We start from the raw sequence: 24,485 nt of genomic DNA on the forward strand, positions 1-24,485 counted from the left end.
TTACGTCGAGGGCACGGGGCAGAGGGAACCAGGCCGGCCTCAGGGCTTGCTGGTGCCTCCTGCCTGTGCCACGCCAGAAGGTGCAGGGGGTGGCAGAAGGACAATCCAGCTCTTCTGCAACACAACCCGTCTTTAGTAGAGTGTTTATCTTTTAACAGCCTTTGATCAGCCTCCCCTGACACAGCTGGGAAAGGTCAAGGCCATTTGAAACCTCCCTCATTTCGGATTTAATCAATCCCCCCTGTAATTGCCTGCATCCTTCATTAGCTCCCGTAACAAGGCAGGTGCAGTGCGAGGGGACAGCTGGGAGGGACGTGGGGACAGAGCAAACAGAGGTCCCCTCGCCACCCCGGGGTTCCCCAGCCAGCTGTGATGGAGGTACTGGCAGGGCTGGGGACAGCCAGTGACAGCAGGGCTGGCCGTGGGGACACCGCTGACACGGGAGCCCACCCTGCACACTGCTGCCATGAATCTGGGTGCGGCTGGCAGGGATGTCCCTGCCTGGGGACATGTGGGCAGCCCCAGGAGATGGGGACAGTCGTGAGGGCAGTGAGACTGTGCAGAAGCAGAGAAATCACTTCACTCCCTCCTTCCCCAGCGTCATTTGGCGTGTGGGGACACTTCCACGTCACCTTCCCCAGGATCACAGGGCTGCACCAGCCGCTCCTCCTCCCACCTGCCTGCACGGTCCTGCCTGAGGGACGGGGACAGGGTCCAGTCCAGCCCCCTCCCCACGCTGGGCAGACGAGCAGGTACCCCCCCGCTGCGCCCCGGCACAGGCAGGCAAAGGGCTGGCAGCTCCTGCGTGACCCCTGCCTGTAGCAGCACCGGGAAGGATGAGGCCAACAGCCACAACCATGCCTTACTCAGAGTCCCTAAAATGCATTTTAAACCACAAAAGGGACACAAATTCTTGCACAATCTTTTTCATTAAGGTGCACGAGACACTGCAAGGGGCAGCACCTCAATTCCAGCTCCAGGTTGCCCTGGGGCCAGTGGGCAGCCAGGACCCAAATCCCTCGGTTTTTTACAAAAAAAATCCTCAGTGCTGTCTGGGGCGGCTGCAGCAGGCAGAAGGGTTGGGAGACGCCCCAGACGTGCCTCTCGCCGGGCACAGCTCCCGCTCCGCGTCCCCTTTGCGCAGGCTGGGCTCACGGCCGGGCCCTTTCCCAACCCAAATCCCCCCCCCTCCACCGTCAAGGCAGGGCAGTAGACGGAGCCAGCCTGGACCCACGCCAAAGCGGCCACCGAGAAACATCCAGAGACCTGGCGGAGGGCAGGGCGCGGGAGCAGCACAGCACCGCAGGCAGGGCCAGGCCGGGCCGCGCCACCTCCATCCCACGAGCAAACGGCACCCGTCAGTCACAGGGCCCAAAGTGACAGCTTTACGCTTCTGCGCTGGCTTTAGGCTCGCCGTGAGAGACGTGACGGGCCCGGTGCAAAGCTGGGGGGCCTCAGAGTGTCCCCCCCCAGCACTGAGCCACGACTCACGGCTGCTCCGAACAGGAGGGGCCGGGAGCACCGGCAGATCCAACTGTAACTCACCCTGGCACTGGTGGGTTCCAGAACAAGCTGGCGCAGGAAAGCCCGGCTGCCAACCGTGGAGCGCAGTTAAATCCCGGTTTAATGCGCACGACCCTCCAACAAGCCAAGCGCAGCGGGGAGAGGCATGGGCAGGAGCAGAGATTTCAGTCCGTGGCTGCCAAAGGCTCGTTAGCGTCAGGGGTTTAGCGATATGATTCATGGGGAATGTGTATGGCAGCTTTCGCTGCAGCCCAGCCCTGGTACCCTCGGCAGAGATCAATAAACTAATTACGGAGGCAAATAACAGCAGGGCGAGACTGGGAGAGGTGGGAGCGGGAGGAAGGAGCCGTTTGCAGCGAGGTCTGGCAGGAGCAGGAGGCAGCCCCGGGGGAAGGAGCCCTGTGGGGGTGTAGAAGCACACACACCCCCCCCCGGAGAGGCTCCCACCCACGGGGGCTGTGGGGAAACCTGCGTCCTGCGGGGCCTGGAGGCTGTGGGGGGTGCGGGGATGTTACCACCCCCCCCCGGCCGCCTCTTCCTCCCCATCCATCACCGCCGCAGACGCTGCCCGGTGATGCCCGATTAGATCACGTTGTCCAGCAGCAACCAGCCTGGTTCTTGCCCTGCCTCGGGGGTGCGGGGAGATGGTCCAGGCCTGTTTGTCTGGCTAATTAGCAGAAAGCAAAGCCTCCCCCCATCCCAGGCAGCCCTGTAATTGAGCCAGGCAGCCTCCAGGCAGGCGTCAGCAGAGCCACTGAAGCCGCTGGCGGCTCTTGGGCTGGAGAGGAGAAGGGAAAGGACACGGACAGGGCAGTGCCACCCGAAGTGCCCACAGGAGAGGGAACACCACAGCCATCCCCGCCTGTGCTGGCCCTGGCCCTGTGCCCGCAGGGGACAGCGGGGTCCCTCCGAGGGCAGCGTGCTGGGGGGAGCAGGCTTAGCCATGGCTACCCCCTACGTGGACTCCCAGCACAAACTGGGTGCAGAGTGGTGACTCGGTGGTTTTGCCATCGGTCATTAACAGAGGTGATGGGTGGCACCAGCAGAAGGGCTGTGGGTGGGTGGACCCCTGAGACAGCAATGGACAGGGCTGGCACAGGCAGGGCACGCACAGGGACTCCGTGGCATCCACTTGGGACCCGAAAGCGGATCAGCGAGCCCCTTGCACCCCCATCTCTCCCCCAGCAGCAGGGGGTGGCTGCAGGTGAGCACAGCACAGGAGGAGCAAACCGGGGCCAGCTGCGCTCAGGGGCAAATCCTTCCCCTCCTGCCTCCTGGGGAAGAGCAGCTGCCTTCCAGTTCCCCCAGTTCCCTTCCACCGTCTCACGGCGTAGACCAGTCCAACACAGCCTCTTTCATTGCTGCAGAACCACAGAACCATCTCGGTTGGAAAAGACCCTGAAGCTCCTCCAGCCCAGCCATGAACCTCACGCTGACTGTTCTCAACTCCGCCAGATCCCTCAGCGCTGAGTCAACCCGACTCTCAAAAACCTCTTAAACATTTAAAATGCTGGAGATCTTGCTGCCTCCTCTCCACGTATCGGGGAGAAAGGCCGGCTCACCCTACCCCTCTGTTGGCAACCAAACCCCCAGCTCCTTACAACACTCATTTCCAGGACAGGGGTTGAAAGGGCTGTTTTCCACGGAGAGTCTTGCAGAACAGCTGGGAATGGATGGCAGGAAACTTGGAAGGACTTAAAAAACCTCTTTGTGGTCATGTAATCCCCATGCCCCTCTCCCATGGGTTCTATCGGCCATCGAAGCTGTGTGGGAAGAGGCTGTGCATTTCTCCTATATGCAGCCCTGCCAGAAAATTGCTTTTCAGCAGAGTGGAGGCTTCCCAGGCTAAAGGACAAAGAGGAGCGTATCTGCCAGCACCAAACCAGCTGCTGGGGTACAACATCTCTTCAAACCAGGGACCACCCAGAGATACAGATCAGACTCTCCACTAGGCTTTATTTCAACCCTAAATCTAAGCAGAAAAAAAAAAAAAAATTATCTTCAAAAGCCTCAAGCACGGCTTCCAAATTCAGCTAGCTGCTGCGGCATTCCTTGCTGGATGGTTATCAGCTCAGATCAGCCCCTGAACACACACTGGCCCACCATTTCATTAGGTTTGGGTGGTTTTTTAAATGAAGATCAGATCTGATTGTAGCCAGATGAGCTCGCTGGCTGAATTCGCTCAGCTCCCTGGCCCTTGCCTCCAACACCAGCTTCCCACGGAGGGGAAAGCGAAGGGCAGAGGGTGGCTGATGTTCCGCAGGCAGCCCCAAGCAGCCCTGCAGCCAGTGGGAGGCACCCCACGATCCCCACACTTGTCCTGGGATCCCCACGCTCGCACCACTGCAAGCCCAGGACTCATCCCCCCTCTCTGCCCCCTCCTGGCCGGGAGGTCTCCCCTCAGCCTCCTCTTCTCCAGACTGAACCCCCCCAGTTCCCCCAGCCGCTCCCCAGCAGACCTGTGCTCCAGACCCTGCCCCAGCTCCGTTGCCCTTCTCTGGCCACGCTCGAGTCATTCAATGGCCTTTGTGGGGTGAGGGGCCCAAAACTGAACCCCCTCCCCGAGGGGCGGCCTCCCCAGTGCCGAGCCCAGGGCTCAGATCCCTGCCCTGTCCCTGCTGGCCACGCTATGGCTGACACAAGCCAGGATGCCACTGGCCTCCTTGGCCCCCTGGGCACACTCTGGCTCATTATCACCCCCCAGCCCCTCTCTGACCGGCAGCTCTCCAGCCACCCCTCCCCAGGCCTTTGTCAAAACCCTCTCCCTGCACCACGCTGGAGGGCTGCACTCCCTCCTCCCCGGTGTCAGGAGCCATCTCTGCTCTCCCTGCAGCCCTGCATGGCAGTGGTACCCAGGGCCATAGGCCAGGCCCCTTGCCCAGAGCAGTGTCCCAGGGCACAGCCCTCAGGGCATGCACAGGTGACATGTGATGGGACACCCCAATGCCAGCGGGCAGCACCCCGCAGAGACCCCCTCTGCCACCTGCGGCAGCCAAACCAGCCTCTTCCCTACCCTCTCCTCACGCACTTTCCCTGGGATGTGAATTTCCACATCGTTTATTTCAGGAGAAGCTTTTTCCAGCCTCCTAAAGATTTACGAGGCTGATCACAGCTCTCGCTCGTGCTCCACGACCTGGAGTCCTCAGCTCCACCTTGGGAAGTGGATGGCTAAGTGGAACGGGAACCTCCCAGCCCCTCTTGCCGCAATCAGCAGCCTGGCTGGGGGCTCTTTGTTCCAAGTCACTCTTAATTTCCTGCTTTCTATTGTCTCTTTGATAAGTGATGGAAAGGGGGGGTGTGGGGGGGGAGGAACAGCTATTATTTAATTGCTTTCATGATCTCAAACAAACCAGAGCAGGGGTTATCTCCCCCAAACCTCTCTTTTTTGTCTTCCTCCTCCAGTCGTCGTTACTGGGTAACTGCGGAGCGAGAGGCTGTGGCAGCAGCCACCTGTATCGCGCAGGTCCCCAGGGACCCCAGACCTGTGGGCAGGCACCCCGTCACCTTCCCACCCCCCTGTCCCGGGCTGTGCCAAGCCACCGAGGACCTGCCTTTGGCCACAAGGTGCAAAATCCTGGGGCCAGGGTACTCCCAGCTTCCCGGGAGACTTTGGGACTCACACACCTCTTGGGGGTCTCCAAGATGAAACCCATCGCCAACATCTACATCCAGTTGGGGTGACAGCGTGGCCATCACGCTGCCATCACCCCTGCCCCGTCCCTCCCCTCCCTGCTGGCTCCGGAGACGTCAGAACCGGAGCCCTTTATTGAAAAGTGGAGAACCGGCCTCTGCAGCAAGAGCCGGGCAGCAAGGCCAAGGTCACGAGGAAGGCAAAGGAGCCGAGGGGCACGTGGGCCCGGGGGGACTCTTCTGCTCCCCCTGGAGCCAGGCAGGTCCCACCACACTCGGGGGGGGGAACCAGGGTCCCTGCCCACACGCTGTCTGCTGTACAGCACCCCCAAACCACGCCCCTGGGACCCCCCGAGCCCCCGGGTTTGGGCACCCTTTGCCATCAGCCTCTGCGAGCAGGAGGGGCTCTGTCTGCTCCCCGGGCCCGCGGGGCCGGCTGGACCTTGGGGAGCAGCACCCCGGGGTGCAGGCAGCCCGGGTGCCCTGCTCGGCTTGGTGGGTGATGGCAGGGCAGCGGGCACAGCGGGGTGGGCACGGCAGGGTGGGCAGAGGAAGGCAGAGGAGGGTGGGCAGCGCGGGCAGGGCTGTCCCCGCCCCGGCCCCGCAGAGCCGCCCCGCGCGGGGCGGGGCGCAGCCGGTGCGCTGGGTCCAGCGGCGGAGCCGCGCCGGGGACGGCGGGTGCGGAGCGGAGCGGAGCCGCGGGCGCTGCCGGCACCTCCCCGCTGCCCACCGGGCCGGGCTGGGGGGGAGCAGGTGAGCGGCGGGGCCGCGGTCCCGGCAGCATCGCCCCGGTGCCCCTCGGCGGCTGCAGCAGCGGGATGGGAGCGGGGGTGCGGCGGAAGGGGGGTGTGGGGGTGCGGGGATGCTCCCCCGCCCCGGGCTCCCCCTCCCCGGGAGCCGTCCGGGCTCGGGGTGCGCGGCCCGGGTCGCGGCCGGGCAGGAAGGGGCTGACAGCCCACCCAAAGGCGAGACAAGGAGGAAAAAAAGGTTCTTCTTCAGTGCTCCGGGGTCCGTCGCACCCACCGGAGACTCCCCGGTTGGTTTGAGGGGGGGGACTCCGGTATCGCAGAGTCGGGAGGAGCTGCGGCGTGTCCCGGGCAGCCCGCTCGGCACCGCACGGCACCGGGGGGGAAGACAGGGGAGGTTGTTTGGGGAAAACCCCTCCAGGGAGCATCTCTCCTACGGAGCTTGGCAGCAGCCTGGGCAAAGCCTCCCCAGGAATCCCTTCATTTCTATTTATTGTCTGATTTCTAGAATCTTCTCCTCTATCCCCAGAGCAAGGGGAGATGACTTCTCGGCTCCCCTGAACCAGCAGCGCCCAGGGACCCGCGGAGCCATGGAGCCGGAATATGAGCTGCCCAACGCCACCGCGTTCTGGTTCTCCCCAGCTTCCCCCTTTGACAACTTCTCAGTGGAGGCGCCCGCCAACGCGTCGCAGAACGCCACGGGCCAGCACTTCGACCTGACCAGCAACGCCATCCTCACCTTCATCTACTTCGTGGTCTGCATCGTCGGGCTGTGCGGCAACACGCTGGTGATATACGTCATCCTTCGTTACGCCAAGATGAAAACCATCACCAACATCTACATCCTCAACTTGGCCATCGCGGATGAACTGTTCATGCTCGGTCTGCCCTTCCTGGCCATGCAGGTCGCCCTGGTTCACTGGCCCTTTGGCAAAGCCATCTGCAGAATTGTCATGACGGTAGATGGGATCAACCAGTTCACCAGTATCTTCTGCTTGACAGTTATGAGCGTTGACCGGTACCTGGCTGTTGTCCACCCCATTAAATCTGCCAAGTGGAGGCGGCCCAGGACAGCCAAAATGATCAATGTGGCCGTTTGGGGCGTCTCCCTGTTGGTGATCATGCCCATCATGATTTACGCTGGGGTGCAGCATAATCACGGCAGGAGTAGCTGCACCATCATCTGGCCGGGAGAGTCGGGCGCCTGGTACACGGGTTTCATCATCTACGCCTTCATCTTGGGCTTCCTGGTGCCTCTCACCATTATCTGCCTTTGCTACTTGTTCATCATCATCAAAGTCAAGTCCTCGGGTATCAGAGTGGGCTCCTCCAAGAGGAAAAAGTCCGAGAAGAAAGTCACCAGGATGGTCTCCATCGTGGTCGCTGTCTTCATCTTCTGCTGGCTCCCCTTCTACATCTTTAATGTCTCCTCAGTCTCCGTCCTGATCGTGCCCACGCCTGTCCTCAAGGGCATGTTCGACTTCGTGGTGGTCCTCAGTTATGCCAACAGCTGTGCCAACCCCATCCTTTACGCCTTCTTGTCTGACAACTTCAAGAAGAGCTTTCAGAACGTCCTCTGCCTGGTGAAGGTCAGCGGCATGGACGAGGCGGACCGGAGCGACAGCAAGCAGGACAAATCCAGGCTCAACGAGACCACAGAAACCCAAAGGACCCTGCTCAATGGCGACCTCCAGACGAGCATCTGAGAGGACGGCAGGGTTTTCCTTCCTTCGCTCTCCTCTCCCCGCTTGCTCCCGACTGCAGCAGGGGGGGTGGCACGTACAGAATCGGGGCAGGAGCACCAGCTTAGGGGACGTGCACACTGATGGCAGGGGGGCCCTCAGCTGGGCTCCTCCGGAGCTGCTGGTGGGTTGGCTTTCAAGTGCTGGGAAGGATATGGTTCAGGAGGAGCTGCCTCGCCAGGAAAACAAAGACAACTTGTAGCAACACGGTGCTTTTCAACACCAAAGTGTCACCATGGGCCACAGGTATCGCCGGGGCGGCTCCGCTGGCTTCTCCAGGAGTTACCCTCGGGGCTAGGTGGCACTGGGTGCTCTGCCCCAGGACGGGCGCTTGCACGTGGCCACAGGCACGCAGCAGGGTAGTCTCAGGAGGAGCCGAGGTCACGGGTGCGTGCCAACGCGTGTGCCACCACCGAGACGCACCATCTTACGGCAAAGACCTGGTGGGAGCTCTCCGGAGAGCCCGAGCGTCTCCTGTGGTCACCCTCCCTGAGGAGACAAGGATATTTGGGGTTGTATTTTGCCCAGCTTGTAAGTTACTTCGTCGCCTCCCCCGAAGCCTCCCTGCTGCCGTTTGACTGCATTGCCTGCAGCAGCCGCCCTGCCCGGACGTGACACGCCAGGACGGGGACGGAGGCGGCTGCCCCACGGGAAGCAGCTCTGCCACCCCGGCAGCCCCTCCGGTCCCACCACGCTCCTACCCTGCCTCCTCCAGCCCCATGGCAGGAGAGCCCCTTCCCTCCTCCTGCTGTGACATCACCTGCCTGCACGTTTTCTCCTCTGGTGGAGGATTTTTCCCTTTTTCCCTCCCCAGTAGCCGCTGCCCCTCTTGCCACCTGCTCACGGGCCATCCCAGGCTGCGCTGGCAGCCGATGTCGCTGCTCTCCCCGGCGAGTCGCAGCCGGGCTGGCTGAGCAGCCTCGGCACCATCGCTCAGCACCAGTCCCTGGTGGGAAATCCTTGGAAGCGTTTAAGCAGCAGCAACACACCGGGCGTTGGGAGCACCCGGGCTGCGGCACATCCCGCTGCCAACGGCTCCTGCGCCTGGGTGAGATCTGGGCTTGTCCCACCCCGAGGATCGCTGGGGCTACCAGCCCCACGGCACGTGATGAGCAAGCATGAACCGGCCGCCCGCGACACCTGCCCTGCTCCTTCCAGGCAAGTCAGGGCAGAGGAAGGGCTGAGGGAGAGGATGGGGGGTGATGGAGAGGACGGGAGGTGAAGGGGGCGGGGGACTTGGCCCTGACCCTCGTCTGAGCCGCAGGGACCAGGCAGAGCAGACAACGGGGCTTCTTCCAGCACCAAGACGTGAGGAAGAGCAGGGCAGCACACACCCAGCCCCCCCAGTCCCCCTCCTGCACCGCAGCAGGGGAAAGGGGGGACACAGGGTGTAGCCCCCAGTGGCAGGGGTGGTGGGTCTTGCCCGGCCTCCTCTGCGTTTAGCTTCTCAAGAGCATCCTGGAGCAGTCGGCTCTGCCCCTGTCCCTCTCTGCACTTCCACCTCGGTGCACAAACCTGGGGCTGGGGAGCCCCAGCCGCCGCTCCCGCCCCAGCGAAGCCACCCGGCTTGGCTGGACCACAAGGGAGAGCCTGGGGGACAGGGAGAAGTGGCCTCTCCCTGCCAGAGCACCCAGAGCGGCGTCTGCGCCAGAGGCCAGATGCTGTTCTCAGGCTCTTGCTCCAGAACCGTGGGAACACGGTGGGTTTGGTGGAAAAAACAGCCGGGTCTTGCTCACCCCCCCTTTCCCATCCCGCTCTGGCCTCCCCATAGCGGCCCTGGCAGACACGGAGCCTTCCCAAGCGATGCGGGAGGCAAGGATGAGCATCGCCCATGACATGCCACACATTTTGGGGTGCTGCCTTGCTCAGCCACGTACCCCTCGTCAATGCTCCGAGATCACCAGCTCTGCCAGAAGTTTCCCCCCTGGCTCTGCCCGGGCCCTGCAGCGAGTCCCTGCGAGGGGCATCACCCGTCCGGCTGTGCCACCCCAGCATCCCCCACCAGCCCCCCCCCAAAAAACGGCTCAGTGCCAGGCTCGACGCCTGCTCCCGGGCACAGCTGGCTCTGGCACGACACAGTGCAGGGCAGGGGGGGCCTTTCTGCAGGGCAAAACACAGCGTTGTCAGCATTTCTTTGCTTTTAACCATTTACCGCTCCTCCGAGGACCGTGTGTCTGCTCAGAGGCTCAGCGCTGTGCGGGCAGCTGCCTGTCCCCTCGCTGCCGGTGCTGAGCTGTGCAGGCAGCTGCTCACCGGCTTCCTTAGGTGAAAGAAAGCCCAACCCTGGCTCAGAGACAGCGCAGGCTGCCCTGCTGATGCTGCAGGAATTAAAACATGAGCAGCGTGTCACGCTACGGTGAAACATTAGATGGTGATGGCCAGAGCCCCCTGTCAGGATAAGGCAGCGATGCGTCAGCGGGGCTCCGGGTAGCTCGTATTTGGTGGGCGGTGAAGGAGTTATTTGTGTGGAAAGTGGGGGAGGCAGTGGGGAGGGGGGCGCACTGAGCCCCCTGCCCATCATGGGAGCTGATGTTTCCACCCCCCCAGCGCTCCCAGACCCACCGGTGGCTGGTTTTGCTCCAGTCCTGTCACCGACACCGTGACTGATGCCGAGGGGTGGGCAGGGGGGGATGCCAGTTCCTGGCCACACACCCACAGGGTCTCCAACAAGAGCCCCCAGCCCGGAGCGTCTCCTCTCTGTGCTGATTTAATGCTGAAAACACAGAAAGCCCAGCCCGGCTTTCTAACCCTGGGAAGGACCCGTGCCCAGAACTGCAGGTGCCCACGTCAGCTTTGTCCTGGCAAAACTCCCCAGGCAGTGACATTTCTGGCAGCTCAGAGCTGTGTGAGGGGGCTGTACTCTGAAATATCCCGTTGCCCCCACTTTGTACCCAGAAGCTCTCTTGGAGTGGGGATAATGGGGCTGCAAGTGAGGAGTGAGAGGCGTGGCGGGGGCTGCCAGTGACATCCCCAAAGCCACCGAGGTGGGACGTTGCAGGGCAGGAGCACAGGGCAGCTCCTGGGGGCACCCCACAGCCACCCCACCGCAGCTCACCCCGAGGGAAAGGGCAGGAGAGCGAAACGCGCCGCCTCCATGCTCACAGTCAAACCATCAAAATAAAACCTTCTGCTTGTTCATTGCTGACTAATACACAGCAGCAGCGTTGCTGCTGCGAGTAACAAAGTTTTCCTTCCCAGCCACTTGATTTTAGTGAGAACTTGACCTCGTATTGGATCTGTTCTGAAAAGCCTCGCAGGGCTGCTGGCGGCATAATGAGAAGTCTCTCCCGGTTACGGCAGAGCGAATAGGCTGGTCCTGCAAGTGCCAGAGTGGCTCCGCTGCTACTTCACACACAGACTGTCCCCAGGCAAGCGAGATTTGTTACAGCTCCCGGCTGGAGCAGCAGGAACAGATTTATCCCAAATCGGAGGCGATGGGAACCACAGGCCTGTGTGTCCCATGGAGCCGCCCTGTACGCCGGGAGCACGGATCTGGCCCCGCGCTCCTCGGAGCAGGGCTGGGGCTGGTCGCTTTGCTGGGGGCTGCATGTGGGATGGCACTGATCTGTCTGTCACCGGTGGCGGGGTTGTCACCGGAGGTGCCTGTGGTGGGTCACTCTTGCAAAAAACTGCCAATGCCAGCACCCGTGGGCCCCCCCAAAGCCTGTGAGAAACCAGCTCCCCTTCCCCTCCCTGCCACTGGCTTCCCCCATGCGGATGAGGGACCCTGAGCCCCCACAGGACTGACCTGCCTGGGGACATCCTTGCTGTCCCCGCTTCCTCAGCCCTTGGGGGCCGGGGGCACGAAGTCCAGTGCTGTGGCTGGGCTGAGCATCGCCCCGAGCACGCTTCCAACCATGCCCGCCTTGGACCAGGCGTGATGATGGCCAGTGCCTGCGCGGTGCTCGATAGCCAAACCCAGCTCTGACGGGCTAAGAGAGGTTGGGTTTGGACGTGGAGCCTTCCTCTTACATCTCTACAGCTCCCCAGATCAGCACCAAAGCTGCCTTGGACTTCTTTCAAATAACAATCTCCTAATGAACCACACTGCCCTGTTTCTGGAGGGCTTCCTGACGCTCCATCCCAACGGGAAGAGCCTTGTCTTTGATGGAGACCCCACAGAGAGGCCCCTTCCCTCCCAGACCTGCGTGGACGCAGGCAGCCTCATGCAGTCGTGCAGCCCCCAGCCAGCTCCATCCCCTCTGCTGGGAGCTCCCAGGCTCCGGATCTGTGCCGCTGCTTAAGGGCAGGGCTCGTCTCACATCTCTGGGAGTTGTTTCAGTCCTTGCTGTGAACAAGCTGATTTCAAAGTGCTCAGGGAGAGTCTCCATCCCCTCTGCCAGGGCAGCACCGGTTGCACTCCCTGTCCAGGGCTACTCGAAGGGGGAATCACCACCGAGGCACGAGCAAAGGGCACAGCAGACCCCAAACCAGCCTTCCCACTACTAAGTCTGAAATGAGAGCGGCCACTTTCCAACCCAAGGACAATCTCTGCCTTTCCCTGCCAGCCTCCCACCTGCAGCCTCACAACCGTGTCTCTCCTGCCGGATCTCAGCCCGCTCCCTGCTTGCTCCAGGACTGGCCTGCAAAAACCCAGGGCAGAAGGACAGCACAGCCGGGCTGCAGCTGCGATTCGGGGGAATCTCCCTCCAGCCATGCCCTGACCAGGAGACAACGAGGGATGCAAAGCCAGAGCACCCCAACCATCCCACCCCCTGCCACGCAGCCAGGAGGAGGGAAGAGGCGGGTGATTGTACATATATGTATATACTGGACATGCCAGCAAAAGGTTTTACTAGACTGACACTGTAGAGCCACTCTGCAGCCCCCGTTTTGCCGTGGCGGCTGGAGCAATCCCTCCCCGTGCACACAGGGGCCAGTTGGGCCCAGCCCCGCGGGGGTCCCTTGGCTCCCCCTGCCCTCCCTGTGTGCCGTGGGGCTGGTGGCACCGTGCTCAAGCCGGGAGGGACCACGGAGGCTGCTCCCACATCGACAGGCGACTTCCACGGGGCAAGGGAAAGCGAGTTTTAGCCTCTACTAAACGCAAGAGCCCTTCCCTGCCAAGCCGGGGCTGTAGCGATACAGGGATCATCATCCCCTGCCCCCTCCCCAGCAGCACTGCACCACCCTGCTCACCTCCTGTACATACGCTCCTCTGTATCTATAGCTGTGCTCTGTATAGCGTGCGTGGGTCTGGTGTATGACACATGGTGACTGGAACGCGCCGGAGAGAGCGTTTCTCTGCTTAAAGTCTTGCTTTCCTCTGTAGCAATTGTTTCTCGGTGTCTCGGTGTGGAACTAAGCCTTCCCGCAGCGCAGGCTCCCGACTGCCACGGTCTGTGCCATCAGGAGGGAGTCATGGATGGGGTGGAAGGAAAGTAAAAGAGTTTTCTTACAGTTTCGGACTCCGTGTGTGTGTGTTAGAGCCGGGCGGGAGCAGCGGGGTATAATCCAGGCTCGGATTCTTCCCCAGAAGGACAAGAGGCACCAACTGTGGTGACCCACTGAGGGACAACTCGCACTCAGTCTCTCTCCTAAAACCAGTTCGTCCCCACATCCATCTCCCCGTTGGTGAGCAACGCACCTGCGGGGTGGTCTCGGCTTTGGAAGGTCCATGAAGCAGGAGACCTGCGTTTGCCCAAAAAACCCCCACAGGGTCGCTCCCTGGTCAGCACAAACTGGAGGGGCACTGAGGTACAGGCACGTCTGTGCCAGAGACAACCCCTAAACTAGATGGGTCAGAGGTGAAGCACAACCACAGATAACTTTTCAAGGACAAGGGGTCGCAGAAACTCAGTCTGAACAGCTGGACGGGGGGAGAAGTTTCTCTTCCTGAGATGGCAACACCTCCAGGCTGGTTTTGATGAGATCAGGGGCATGTGAAGTGGAGGTTTGATCTGCTGGAGAGAGCAGCAGCGGGAGGGGGTGTGCAGGCACGGGGGTGCACACTCAGAGGAGGGGTACATTACCAGGGAAACACGCGGTTGTAAAGAAATTGGCCCCACTATAAACAAAAAGTTCAGCTCCAACCAGCTGCACAGCTTTGCCATCAACAGCTTCCATGCAAATAAACGCCTTCACTCCCCAACACCTATGACTTTTTTCTTTTCGGTCCCCCCCCCTCACAATTTGCAACACAAACAGGGTTTTATGGGATTTGAATACAACCTCTACCAGCAAAGCCCCAACAGCTTCTCCCCCAAGACCACACGCTCCGGTTCCACCGGCATCTCCCGTGGAGCGGCCCTGCCCCTCGAGATCTGCCCCTCGGAGGGGAGCAGCAGATAGCTGGGGCAGGATTTCCCTCGGGGAACAAGCGTTTGTAAGAAAGCAATTACCACGCTTGTTGCTACACTGCGTTGTAGCTGGCTGAGTCAGCACTGGGTGCTAAACAGTAACGGTGGCTCCGGGGAGTTCTGGTCAGATTTATATATAACTGTACACACGCACAAGTACGGACACAGAGAGATGGCTCGGGGTTTCCGTCAGAAAATATTAAGTCTTTACACGAAGGCTAACACAAGAAAGGCAGAAACTGCCCAGGGAAGATTTTGCAAACAAAACCCACGGCGTGCTGATTTCATTCTGCCTCCGCAGGCTGAGAATACGTAAGATGAGGGGAAGCGTAGGTATGGCAAGTTGGAGCTACATAAAAAAAGACAGAGAAATAAAACACTATTCAGAGGGGCCTTTTTGTTTCCAGTGGGTGCCTTCCAGCTATGCCCCCGACAAACACAGCGTGACTTTGTCAAACCTCAGCAAGAGAAGCACCTTTTTTTTTTTTTTTTTTAGTAAAACCACATCAGATGGGGCCGACGGCGTTTTGCTGAAACCGTTTTGAGGGTAAATCTTGGGGCGCAAAGCAGAGCTGTTGGAGGGGACCTCAGCACACCCCCCAACTGCTGCCTCGCTGCCCCCCTGTTTGAAAAAAGCTCTCCTAAACAAAATTTTTAAAAAAAAACACATCAGGAAGACAAAGCGGGGCCCGGCTCGGGGCCCCTCCCGCAGCTCCCCCGCCTCGGGGCGCGCAGGGCCCCGCCATCCTCCGCCGTCCCGCTGCCTCCCTCTAGCGCTGCCGGGCCTCGCGGGTCTGGGGGGCGCCGGGCGGTCCCCTCTAGGGCAGACCCGGCGGGGAGGGGACGCGGGGGGTTCAGTGAGAGCCCCCCCGAGCCGCCGGCGCCGCTGCCCGGTGGGGGCTGAGGCAGGGCCGCGGCCCGCCCCTGGGCCCCCCCTCCCCGCTCCCTCCTGAGGGGCCTCCTAGAGTGTGTGGAGCGAGAGCGGCACCCGCAGGGCGCGCGGACCGGCCCATTTCTCTGGGAAACGGACCAAAAAAAAAAAAAAAAAAAAAAAAAAAAGCGAGTTTTCTCCACCCCCGCTGCCCCCCCCCCCAGGCCGCGTCGCCATGGCAACGGCGCCCCGCCGCCAACCCGGAAGTGCCCGCCCCCTTCCCGTCGCAAAGATGGCGGCGGCGGCGGCGCCCACGTCAGCGCCGTCCCGGCTGCGGGCCGAGGCGGCCATGGCGGCGCGGGGCGCGGAGGCCGAGGCGCTTTTCGAGGCGCACACGGCGGCCGAGCTGCGGGCGGTGGAGCGGCGGTTACGGGCCGGCATCGAGCAGAAGCGGGAGGAGCTGCGACAGATGGTGGGCGAGCGGTATCGCGACCTCATCGAAGCGGCCGACACCATCGCCGAGATGCGCCTCAGCGCCGAGCGCCTGCTGGGCGCCGTGCGGGGCCTGCAGCGGGGCGGCGCGGCCCGGCCCGGCCCCGCGGCGCCGGTGAGGAGGGCGAGGGGCCGCGGGGGGGCGGGGAGGCGGCCCCGGAGCCCCCCTTGACCCTCCATTTTTTTCCCCCCCTCCCTCCTCCAGGCTCGGCCGCCGGCTCAGGAGAGTTTCTACCGGGCAGCGGCGCAGCTGAAGCTGCTGCTGGATGTCCCCGAGAAGGTGTGGGGTGCCGTGGAGGCCGGCCGGTACCTGCCCGCCGCCCGGCTCCACTTGCTCGGTGGCCACCTCCGCTGCCAGCTGCAGCTCGATGTGCCCCGGGCCCGCGCCAGCCCCGTCCTCGCCCGCTTCCCCATCCTGCTGCGGCAAGTGGCCGCCGCCAGCCACCTCAGGTGGGCACGGTGGGACGGCGTGATGGCCACGGATGGCTCCTTCGTGGCCACTGGGAAGAAGTGTATCAAAGGAGGGTGGGGGACACGGGAAGAGGTTGCCCAGGGAAGTTGGTGGTTGGCCCATCGTTGGAAGTGCTCAAGGTCAGGTTGGACCGGGCTTTGAGCAACGTGGTCTAGTAGCTGTCCCTGCTCATGGCAGTGGGGTCGGACTGGATGATCTTTGGAGATCCCTTCCAACCCAAAACATTCTGTGAGCCCATGACCTGAGATCCCACTGCTGCCCCGAGGCTCTCGCCACCAGCCACCCTGCCCTGTGGGGCAAGAATGTTTCACTCAGTCTTGTAACACCCAGGTAGTCCCACTTCTGTCTGGTGAAAAATCACATCCCTGTTTGGTGGGTTATCACCTGACCACACCTGAATATCTCAGTCAAGTGACCGTCCACCAAATTCCCTTCCCAGATCCACCATCCTGCAGGAGAGCAAGTCCCTGCTGAAGAGCCAGACGGTGTCGGACCAGGCGGTAGCAGAAGCCCTGTGTGCCATCATGCTGCTGGAGGACAGCTCTCCACGCCAGGCGCTTGCTGACTTCCTTCTGGCCAGGAAATTGGCCATTCAGCAGCTCCTCAACCAGCCACACCATGGTCAGTACGATGGGGCTACCTCCTTTTTATAAAGTCAGGGTAGTCCCCTTCATCTCCCTCTTGCCCCACAGAAGAGCGGGTGGGTAAAGCTCACGATGGTGGGGATGCAACCATGTCATGCTGGCAGTGTTTTGCCCCAAAAGCCACAAAAATTAACAGTGTTCGGGGTCTTAAGCCAAGCTCATCTGTAATGGGGAAGGAGGTGGTGCCTGGGGATGAGTCCTTTGCCCTCCAGTTCTTCCCTGGAATATTCCACTGGTCCCTCTGTTGAAGGGGCTGCCTCGGCTGAAAGGCATTTCTCTGCAGGTGCAGGGATAAAGGCTCAGGTGTGTTCCCTGATGGAGCTGCTTACCACTACCCTGTACCAGGCTCATGCTCTCTTCTACACCCTGCCCGAAGGGATGCTGCCGGATCCCGCCCTGCCCTGCGGCTTGCTCTTCTCCACCCTGGAGAGCACCACGGCCCCGCACCCAGCAGGTGAGCACACGGGCAGCTCTGTGTCAGGCCCCTGCCCACCTGGGTTTGCAGGCAGGAGGCTCCCCCCGTGCTGGGCTGATCCCTGCCTCTGTGCTTCCAGGGAGAGGCGGGGTTTTAGAGGAGGAGGTTAAGCTGAGCAGCTGGTTCAGGTACCTCCCGGAGTCTGTGGTGGAGTTCCAGCCGGCCCTGCGGACGCTGGCACACCCCATCAGCCAGGACTACCTCAGAGACACGCTGCAGAAGTGGATCGCCATGTGAGTGTGACTGTCCCCCTTCACAGGGCTCCCCCAGACGCTGCGTGGCCTCTGTGCCAAGGTAGCAGCCCAAAGCAAACCCATGCTCACTTATCTCCTCACTCTCTCCAGCCAGGCCGTGCCTTCCACTAGCTTTTGGCCCAACATCCCCTCTCCCCCGCAGTGAAACAGCTGGAGGCAGCACAGCACCATCCTGACAGCCAGGCTGTAACGCTGACAGAACAGGGGCTGCACAGGGACACTTGTGTAGAGCTGCTTTATGCTGCCATACCACCCACAAACAAGCCCAGAGTAAATGAGAAGAAAATCCCTTACCTGGCTCGCTTGGCTCTTGATCCAGCACCTCCTTTCTCCTCGCTGCCCTTCCCTGGACTGGGTGGGGGCAGCCAGACCCCCTTTATAGAGTTGCCAGCTCCACCCCCATCGCACCGTGCCTTGCCCTGCAGCTGGGGACAGCCCAGCAGCCCTGCCTGCCCCTTAACAGCCTCCTCAGTCCTGTCTCGTTAGCCCATGGGGCCAGGGCCACGGGCTATTTGCCCAGAGCTCCCACCTGCCCTCCCTCCCTCCCTGCTGGCATTCCTGGGGCTTTCCCAGGGCACTGTGCTCCCAGTTTTGACACCCACCACAGCCCAGGGTTCCTGTCAGTGGGCACATGGCCTTCCTGTGGGATCCAGGGGGGGCAGCTGCCTTGCCGAGAGGCAGAGGTGCCCTCAGCCCCGTGGGGGATTGTGCAGGCAGAGCCTTTTACCCACAGGTTAACAATTTCCCTGCCCTGACATAGCCCACGTTCTCTCCTTCCTTCCCCGGGGCTGCCTCCGAGCAGCTCAGACTGATGTGAATTGTTGCATTCAGGTGCAGCGACGACATCAGGGCTGGGGTCAGCAACCTGCTGGTCTACGTGAAGAGCATGAAAGGCCTCGCAGGGATTCGCGACGCGGTGTGGGAGCTGCTCACCAGTGAGTCCATAAGCCAGAACTGGGAAGCGGTGTGCCGGCGTCTTTTGGACAAGCCCACTTCCTTCTGGGAGGACCTGCTGCAGCAGCTCTTCCTGGACAGGCTAGAGGTGGGTGCTGTGCTGCAGCAATTCCTGGGAGCCTTGCTCTGTGCCCCCCCTCTTGTAGTCTCGAGTGGCCCCCTGGTGCCTGTTAGCAGCCCTAAGTGTGTATTTTCAGTGCTAAGTGGCAGGACACACATGTAAAAGGTGTGGGATTTTTATTTTTCCTCTTCGTTCTGTTCCAGACACTGACCAAGGAAGGGTTTGACTCTATCTCAAGCAGCTCCAAACAGCTTCTCACCTTAGCCTTGCAAGAACTCGAAGTCAAATCCAGCACCTCTACCCTCAGCAAGCACGTCCAGTTTGAACACAACGTGGCCCAGTTCCTGTGGTCGGAGAGCTCCAGCGACCTGCCTTCCGACGCCGCCTGGGTCAACGTGGCAAACCGTGGCCAGTTGGCTAAGAGCGGCCTGTCCATGAAGGCCCAGGTGCTGACGCCGTGCGTTCAGAGCTTCTGCTCGGCTCTGGACTCCAAGCTGAAGGCCAGGTTGGACGATCTCCTCTCCTACCTCCCCACAGACTCCTCGGCCGCCAAGGAGGCCGCTCCCACGGGGCAGCCACGCTCTGCCTTCGACCGCTATGCCGACGCCGGCACGGTGGAGGGGCTGCTCCGCCACCACTGCGTCGCCTGCATCCACCACATCCTGGGCTGCGTGCGTGAGGAGCTCCAGAGCGCCCAGAGCTTGCTGGGGGGGCAGGAGGATGCTCCCAGCGATGCCAGACTCAATGCTGTTCTCTTCATGGCGAGACTCTGCCAGTCCCTGACCGAGCTCTGCCCTCACCTGAAGTGCTGTATCCTGGGCCGGTCGGGCAGCGTGGAGACGGCGCCGAAGGAAACGCGTTCTGCCAAGAAACTGGGCAAGGGGAAAGTGGCCCCAGAAGTGACCCCCGTGCAGGCCAAGTGGCAGGGGGTGAAGGCAGAGCTCCTGCAGCAGAGCCTGTTTGCTTATCAGATCTGGAGCTCGGCCGTTACCAAAGTAAGGAGCCGTTTCTCTCCTCGCAGCTGCTTCCTGCGTGGGTTTCGCTCTCGGTCAGTGCTGCTGCTCCCCAGCTGGCTGCTGAGAGCTCACCCCGGCGCTGCCGCGCTGCTCGGTCAGCCTGCGCGGACACGAGGTGGGGCTGGCAGCGCTGAGGTGGCAGCCGGGGGGATGATTTCCAGGAGAGTCACTTGGGGGATGATGTGGGCGGTGGGTCTCTCCGGGCAGGAGCAGGTTGCCCATCCTGTGGTGCTCCTGGTAGAGCTGCCTGTCCCGTGACCGGCTGCTTTTGTGTTCTGCGCTCCAGGGGGTGGTTCAGTGCTTTACCCGCACGTTGCTGCTCGACACAGCTGGCTCTGTCTTGGCTGCAGCCACCAACTGGGATGAAATTGAAATTCAGGAGGAGACGGAGTCTGGAAACAGCGTCACGTCAAAGATCCGGCTGCCTGTGCAGGTATGAGAAACATCCTCTCGGTAAACACAGAAGGGTCTGCTGCGAGGAGAAAAGCACCTGTTTCCAAAATCCCTGCTTTGTCAGATGGTGCTGACCTGCTGTGGTGTTACAAGCAGAGGGAAACGCTCTCCGTTGTTCTTATTTGCTCTTTGAGATCCTCCCCTCCTAAGGACAGAGGCAGGAAACTAGGTAGTTGCTGCTGTATATCCAAATGAATAAGATTGGCCCAAATCCTGTAAAACTGAGCTAAAGAAGGACTTCTGCCTGCTCTATACACCGAGAGATTTCCTGGAAATCAGATGCACTGAAGGACAGGGCTGCAGCACTGAGACTGTGCGGAGTCCAGGAGGCCTGCAGCCTTCCACAGGCTGGGGGGTGGTGGTGCAGGAATAACACGGTGACAAAGCATGGAGGGAGGGGTGGTTTAGTCTTTTGTAGTGAACCTTTAAAGGTGTATTTTGTTGAATCTGAAGGAAAAAGCAGCGGGATGAGAGCTCAGGATAGGTGGGGGGCCCAGGAGAAGAGCAAGGGAGTAAATAACGAGCCTACGTTATTTACGAGCGGGTGGTCAGCGCAGGGGCAGCGGTGGCAGAGGCACAACAAGCAATTCTGACTACACTCGGGTGAACACCTCTGGTAAAAGTACTTGAGGACTGCTAGAACCAGAAGTCTGGTGTGTCAGGAAATAAAAACCCATGAGATACTTGCACCACGCTATGGGGGCAGGTAGGTCTCGGCAGCAGAGCTTTGTGGTTGCTGAGGGAGTAGGAAGCTCACATGATGAGAACTGAAGCGACGTTGTGCCGCTGATAAAGCGAAGGAGCTTACAGCCCACGGGAAAGGAACTCTCTTTTTCTTAAAACAGCCGTCATGGTACGTCCAGTGCCTCCTCTTCAGCCTGTGCCAAGAGGTGAACCGGGTCGGTGGCCACACTCTTCCAAAAGTCACCTTGCAGGAGCTGCTGAGGACCTGCATGGCAGAAGTGCTGGCTGCCTACAAAAAGCTCATGGAAGAGAAGCAGGAGAAGGTACGTGAGTAGGATCAGCCCTTGCTGCAGCTGGCGTGGGGCAGGAGGGTGGCTGGGCCCTCGGAACAGCAAACATCTGCTTGTGAGGTGGAAAGGGCATGTTCTTTCCCTTCTCCCCCAAAAATGAGGCACGGAGGGATCAGCCACCAGACTGCACACTCAGACTGGTTCTGAGGTCGGTTGTTTCTTGGTGCTGGTGTTTTTAAACATTTCCCCTGCTCTCGGTGTGAGTGAAGAGAGTGAAGAGCCCTGTCCCGTCCGTCCTATTTGCAGAAAGCCGGCACCTTCCCCATGACCCAGAACAGAGCTCTGCAGCTGCTCTACGATCTGCGGTACCTGAGTATCATCTTGACAGCGAAGAGCGAGGAAGCAAAAACCAGCAGGATCAAGCACAACTCTGGGTGCGGTGCAGTTCTGGGGCTCAGAGACTCGTAGTTTGTGAGGCCCTAAAATGGTCTAAACCTTAGCGGTGGCGGGGAGGATGCCAGCGGGAGCAGGGCCGTGGGGCCTCAGGGGAGAAGGGCAGCGCAGGCTCCGACATCTTCGCTGACACTTAAGCTCATCCTCAAAATACAGAAGGAGGGATTCTGCAGTGGATGCCCCGGGAGGGAACAGTTAGCCTTCCACCCTAAATAAAACCTTGAGTACTGAGGCTTGTACCACGGGGAGAAGGTTCATTTGCAACAGCCAGTGTTATAGGCTGTGTAGTAGCTGGAAACCCTGCTGCTCTGCTGAGTAACTCCTGTTTTGCTCAGTCACCTCTGAGGGGTAAGTCCCGCCCTGTTGGAGAGGGGCCGGTGAAACCGCCCTGTTGGCGTCGCTGCCGCCGCTGTGCCATTGCCCCTGACAGGATTCCTCTGCTCTGCCCGTAGGATCGAGGCGGTGACCGACTTCCTGGAGGGACACATAGATCCCTTTGACTTGGATGTTTTCACCCCGCACTTGAACAGCAACCTTAATCGCCTGGTTCAGCGAACCTCTGTAAGTTGAAGGGAAAGGGAGGGACGGATAAGGAAGCAGAGCTGCAAAAACACGTTCTGAAGGGCAGCCGGGGTGGCTTTATAAACTGCTTAATGCCTAAGGATAACTACTGGCACTTACTCAGAAATGGGAAGAGTGTTTAATGCCAGCTGAAGATAAGAGGAGCTTGCTGAGCTAGCTGCATGGCACATAATCATGCGTGGAGTTGGCTGAACTTCTATCTAACAGGATTCACTGGGACCTGGGCAATGCTAATCAGGTTAAGTAGTGCTGAAACAGGCCTAGAACTCAGCTATGGTAATAACGAGCCCCACGGCTCCTTCCTGCCTTCCAGGTTCTCTTCGGGTTGCTGACTGGGACAGAGAACCAGTACCCGGGCCGGAGCGGCGCTCTCAGCTCCCAGGAGCTCCACAACATCCTGCCGTTAGCGTCCAGCCAGATCAGGTACAAGACCCAGCTCTTTGCCTCGGGAAGCGGGTCTAGAATTGCTTCTTCCCTGTGACCAGCCCCCTTTCTTTCTTCCATCTCTTCAGATTTGGCCTTCTGCCGCTGAGTATGTCGAGTTCACGGAAGAGCAAGTCTGCTCCCAGGAGCACAGAAAGAGCTCAGGTTGGTAAAATGGAGCCATATGAACTTTTTTCCATTACTCTAACCAACACTGAGCTTGTGGGGAAAGAAGAAAGCAGCCAAACAATTAATATTTAACCTGATTTTTTTTATTTTGGGTAAAATGAGAGAACCATTATGGCAACATAGCATGAGATGGTTTGGACTTCCCCTTGACCCTCAAAAAACCCTGACGGCCCCTGTATTTTTGGGGCCCACTGCCCTGTGGTAAAACACAAGCCATAACCACCGTGAAAATGCAGTGAAGCCTGACACAGCTGAGGCATTTTGAGTCAATACATAAAAGACAATTCATTGAAAGGTGGCTGCAGGAAACATTGCAGACTACTAGATAATGATTTGAACTTCTTTCCAGTGCACCGCGGACTCTTAACTCCTGAGGAAGCCTGGCTTGGGTATTTAAGCCTGTGTGAAGAGTGGCTTGCTTCTCTTTGCAAAGACTTTGTTGTCCTCTTTCTGACTTCTGCCAGTAGCCAACCATCGTGTCGCTGCGTTTCCCCCAGTTTAAAACACCCGCTTAGACGCAAGGTCTCTACGCTGAGGATTGAGAGAGCCAAGGAATACCTCACTGCTACGAGGAGCAGTAATTAGTAATTGCTTTGCTTTTAGCTATTAACTCAATAATCTGTCTGTGGTGCTCTTTTGAACTGGGAGAGTAAAAGTCTGGTTTTATCAGAGCAGGGTGTTACTTGAGATGCTGATGTTTTACGCTGCAGCTCTCGTTCTCCATTATTCTGAAGCATTAAGGTGTCAGGGCTGGTTAAAAGCCCAAAGCTTCACCACAAAGGTATTCCCTGCCTCTTACACCTCAGCTGGAGTAGTGCAGAAGTGTGCAGTGATGTCTGGCTGGCTCCTGCCACTCCCCTCGCCTGCCGTGGTGCCACAGGGATGTTGTGCACTAGCCACACTTCTCAAGCCTCGACAGCCGCTCGCTCCTTTTGCGCTAGAACAGTTCTGGAGAGGTTAAAGTCCGTAGTTACTCAAGCACAGTGCTCGGCAAGGGCAACAGCTGTACTTCTACCGTGCTGCTGGCCCGTTGTGCTCAGCCACAGCCCCTTCCCTGCAGCTCAGAACAAAGATTTATTTATTTTTTTGAGCATTGAATAACATCGGAAAAATTACCTGTTGCTGACAGCACAGTGCTGGGCTTCTGCTGCTCGGACCTGCCTCTGTCTGCCTGTCGCTGAGCGACACCGCTGAGGTGGTGGCTCCAGCTCAGGTTGCCAGGGACTAGCTGCTCTGTAGTCTACACCTCCTTGCAGCTACTCTCGATGAGGGCATGGAGTAAGTCAAAGGTCTGCTGAAATAGTTACTGACGCTTTTGTTTTTAAAACCTGACAGGTTCCACCTCCTGCCCTCCCAAGAGCAGACGAAGAGGCATCGCGCCCTGGCTCTTTGTTCAGGCAGCTCATAACCGAGGAGGAAGACACAGCTGCCCCTTCTCTCTTCAAGCTGGGGTGGCTTTCTGGCATGACCAAGTGATGCAATAAAAAAATAAGAAGTTTGTCTGTGTATTTGTCTTCACAGAGATCGCTCTCCTCTCCTTGCTACGGCAGAATTGCTTTTCCATTCTTTGCCAGATCCCACATGCCGCTTGAACCAGGCACAGGGCAGATTGTCCTTGCCCTCTGGCTGCTGAACAGAGGTGCAGCTTATCTTTCACCCCCTATTCCTTAAAAGTTGATAACTTTAAAGTCAAATTGAAGAAAAAAAAAAAAAAACCAAACCAATCTACACACTTAACAGAAAACACATTTCACAGCTCGAAAAGGGCAGTGGAGCACTGTAAGCTGCCTCTCTCCTTCCAAAGCCCCTCCCCAGGCCCCACAGCTCTGCTCTGGGTGAACCCAGCAGGCACCTGATGTTTCAGCTACAGCTGTCTCAGCTTTCCTGGTTCTCCTTTCACAATATTTTTTTTTTTTTTTTCAGTGCTGCAGCAGTAAAGATCAAGATAAGGCCCAGGCTGGGTGGAAAGTTCACAGCTGGGGCAGTCCTAGGGCATTCCAGTGCCAGCACCTCTTCTGTCTCATTAACTCTACAGGCTCAAAAAAAGTATGTTGCCAAATAAATTTTTTACTAGTTTATTGAAATTAAAAAAAGACTTATAAAACTGAAGATGAATGTTTGAGAGAACTTTACATAAAGCAACAAATTGCTAACAAACAGATTAGGCAGTCGATTGGAATTGGACATTTTGCAACCCTATAACACAGATGTGGATTCCTCAGTCTCCTCTTGCC

General features: G+C 59.4%; 2 protein-coding genes across 3 annotated transcripts; both read left to right on the forward strand.

Annotated features, from left to right (window-relative positions):
* The first annotated feature begins 5,825 nt into the window (after nt 1–5,825).
* On the forward strand, nt 5,826–7,606 carry SSTR2 (somatostatin receptor 2). 2 transcript variants are annotated; one of them, XM_074922052.1, is made up of 2 exons: nt 5,826–5,907; nt 6,430–7,606. In XM_074922052.1, exon 2 carries the CDS (start codon nt 6,491–6,493, stop codon nt 7,604–7,606), a length of 1,116 nt encoding a protein of 371 aa, XP_074778153.1. In that variant the 5' UTR covers nt 5,826–5,907; nt 6,430–6,490. The 2 variants fall into 2 exon arrangements, with proteins under 2 accessions (XP_074778153.1, XP_074778152.1); XM_074922051.1 differs by having other exon boundaries at nt 5,836–5,907; nt 6,409–7,606.
* A 7,492-nt stretch (nt 7,607–15,098) lies between these two features.
* On the forward strand, nt 15,099–23,730 carry COG1 (component of oligomeric golgi complex 1). The gene is made up of 14 exons (XM_074922444.1): nt 15,099–15,416; nt 15,507–15,751; nt 16,213–16,394; nt 16,701–16,871; nt 16,972–17,125; nt 17,978–18,188; nt 18,365–19,156; nt 19,464–19,610; nt 20,476–20,637; nt 20,911–21,038; nt 21,510–21,618; nt 21,953–22,062; nt 22,152–22,227; nt 23,587–23,730. The coding sequence occupies exons 1-14, from the start codon at nt 15,102–15,104 to the stop codon at nt 23,725–23,727; spliced, it is 2,943 nt and encodes a 980-aa protein (XP_074778545.1). The 5' UTR covers nt 15,099–15,101; the 3' UTR covers nt 23,728–23,730.
* The last annotated feature ends 755 nt before the right edge of the window (nt 23,731–24,485 follow it).

Source organism: Athene noctua, chromosome 18 (genome assembly GCF_965140245.1).
Source record: "Athene noctua chromosome 18, bAthNoc1.hap1.1, whole genome shotgun sequence".
NCBI lineage: Eukaryota > Metazoa > Chordata > Aves > Strigiformes > Strigidae > Athene > Athene noctua.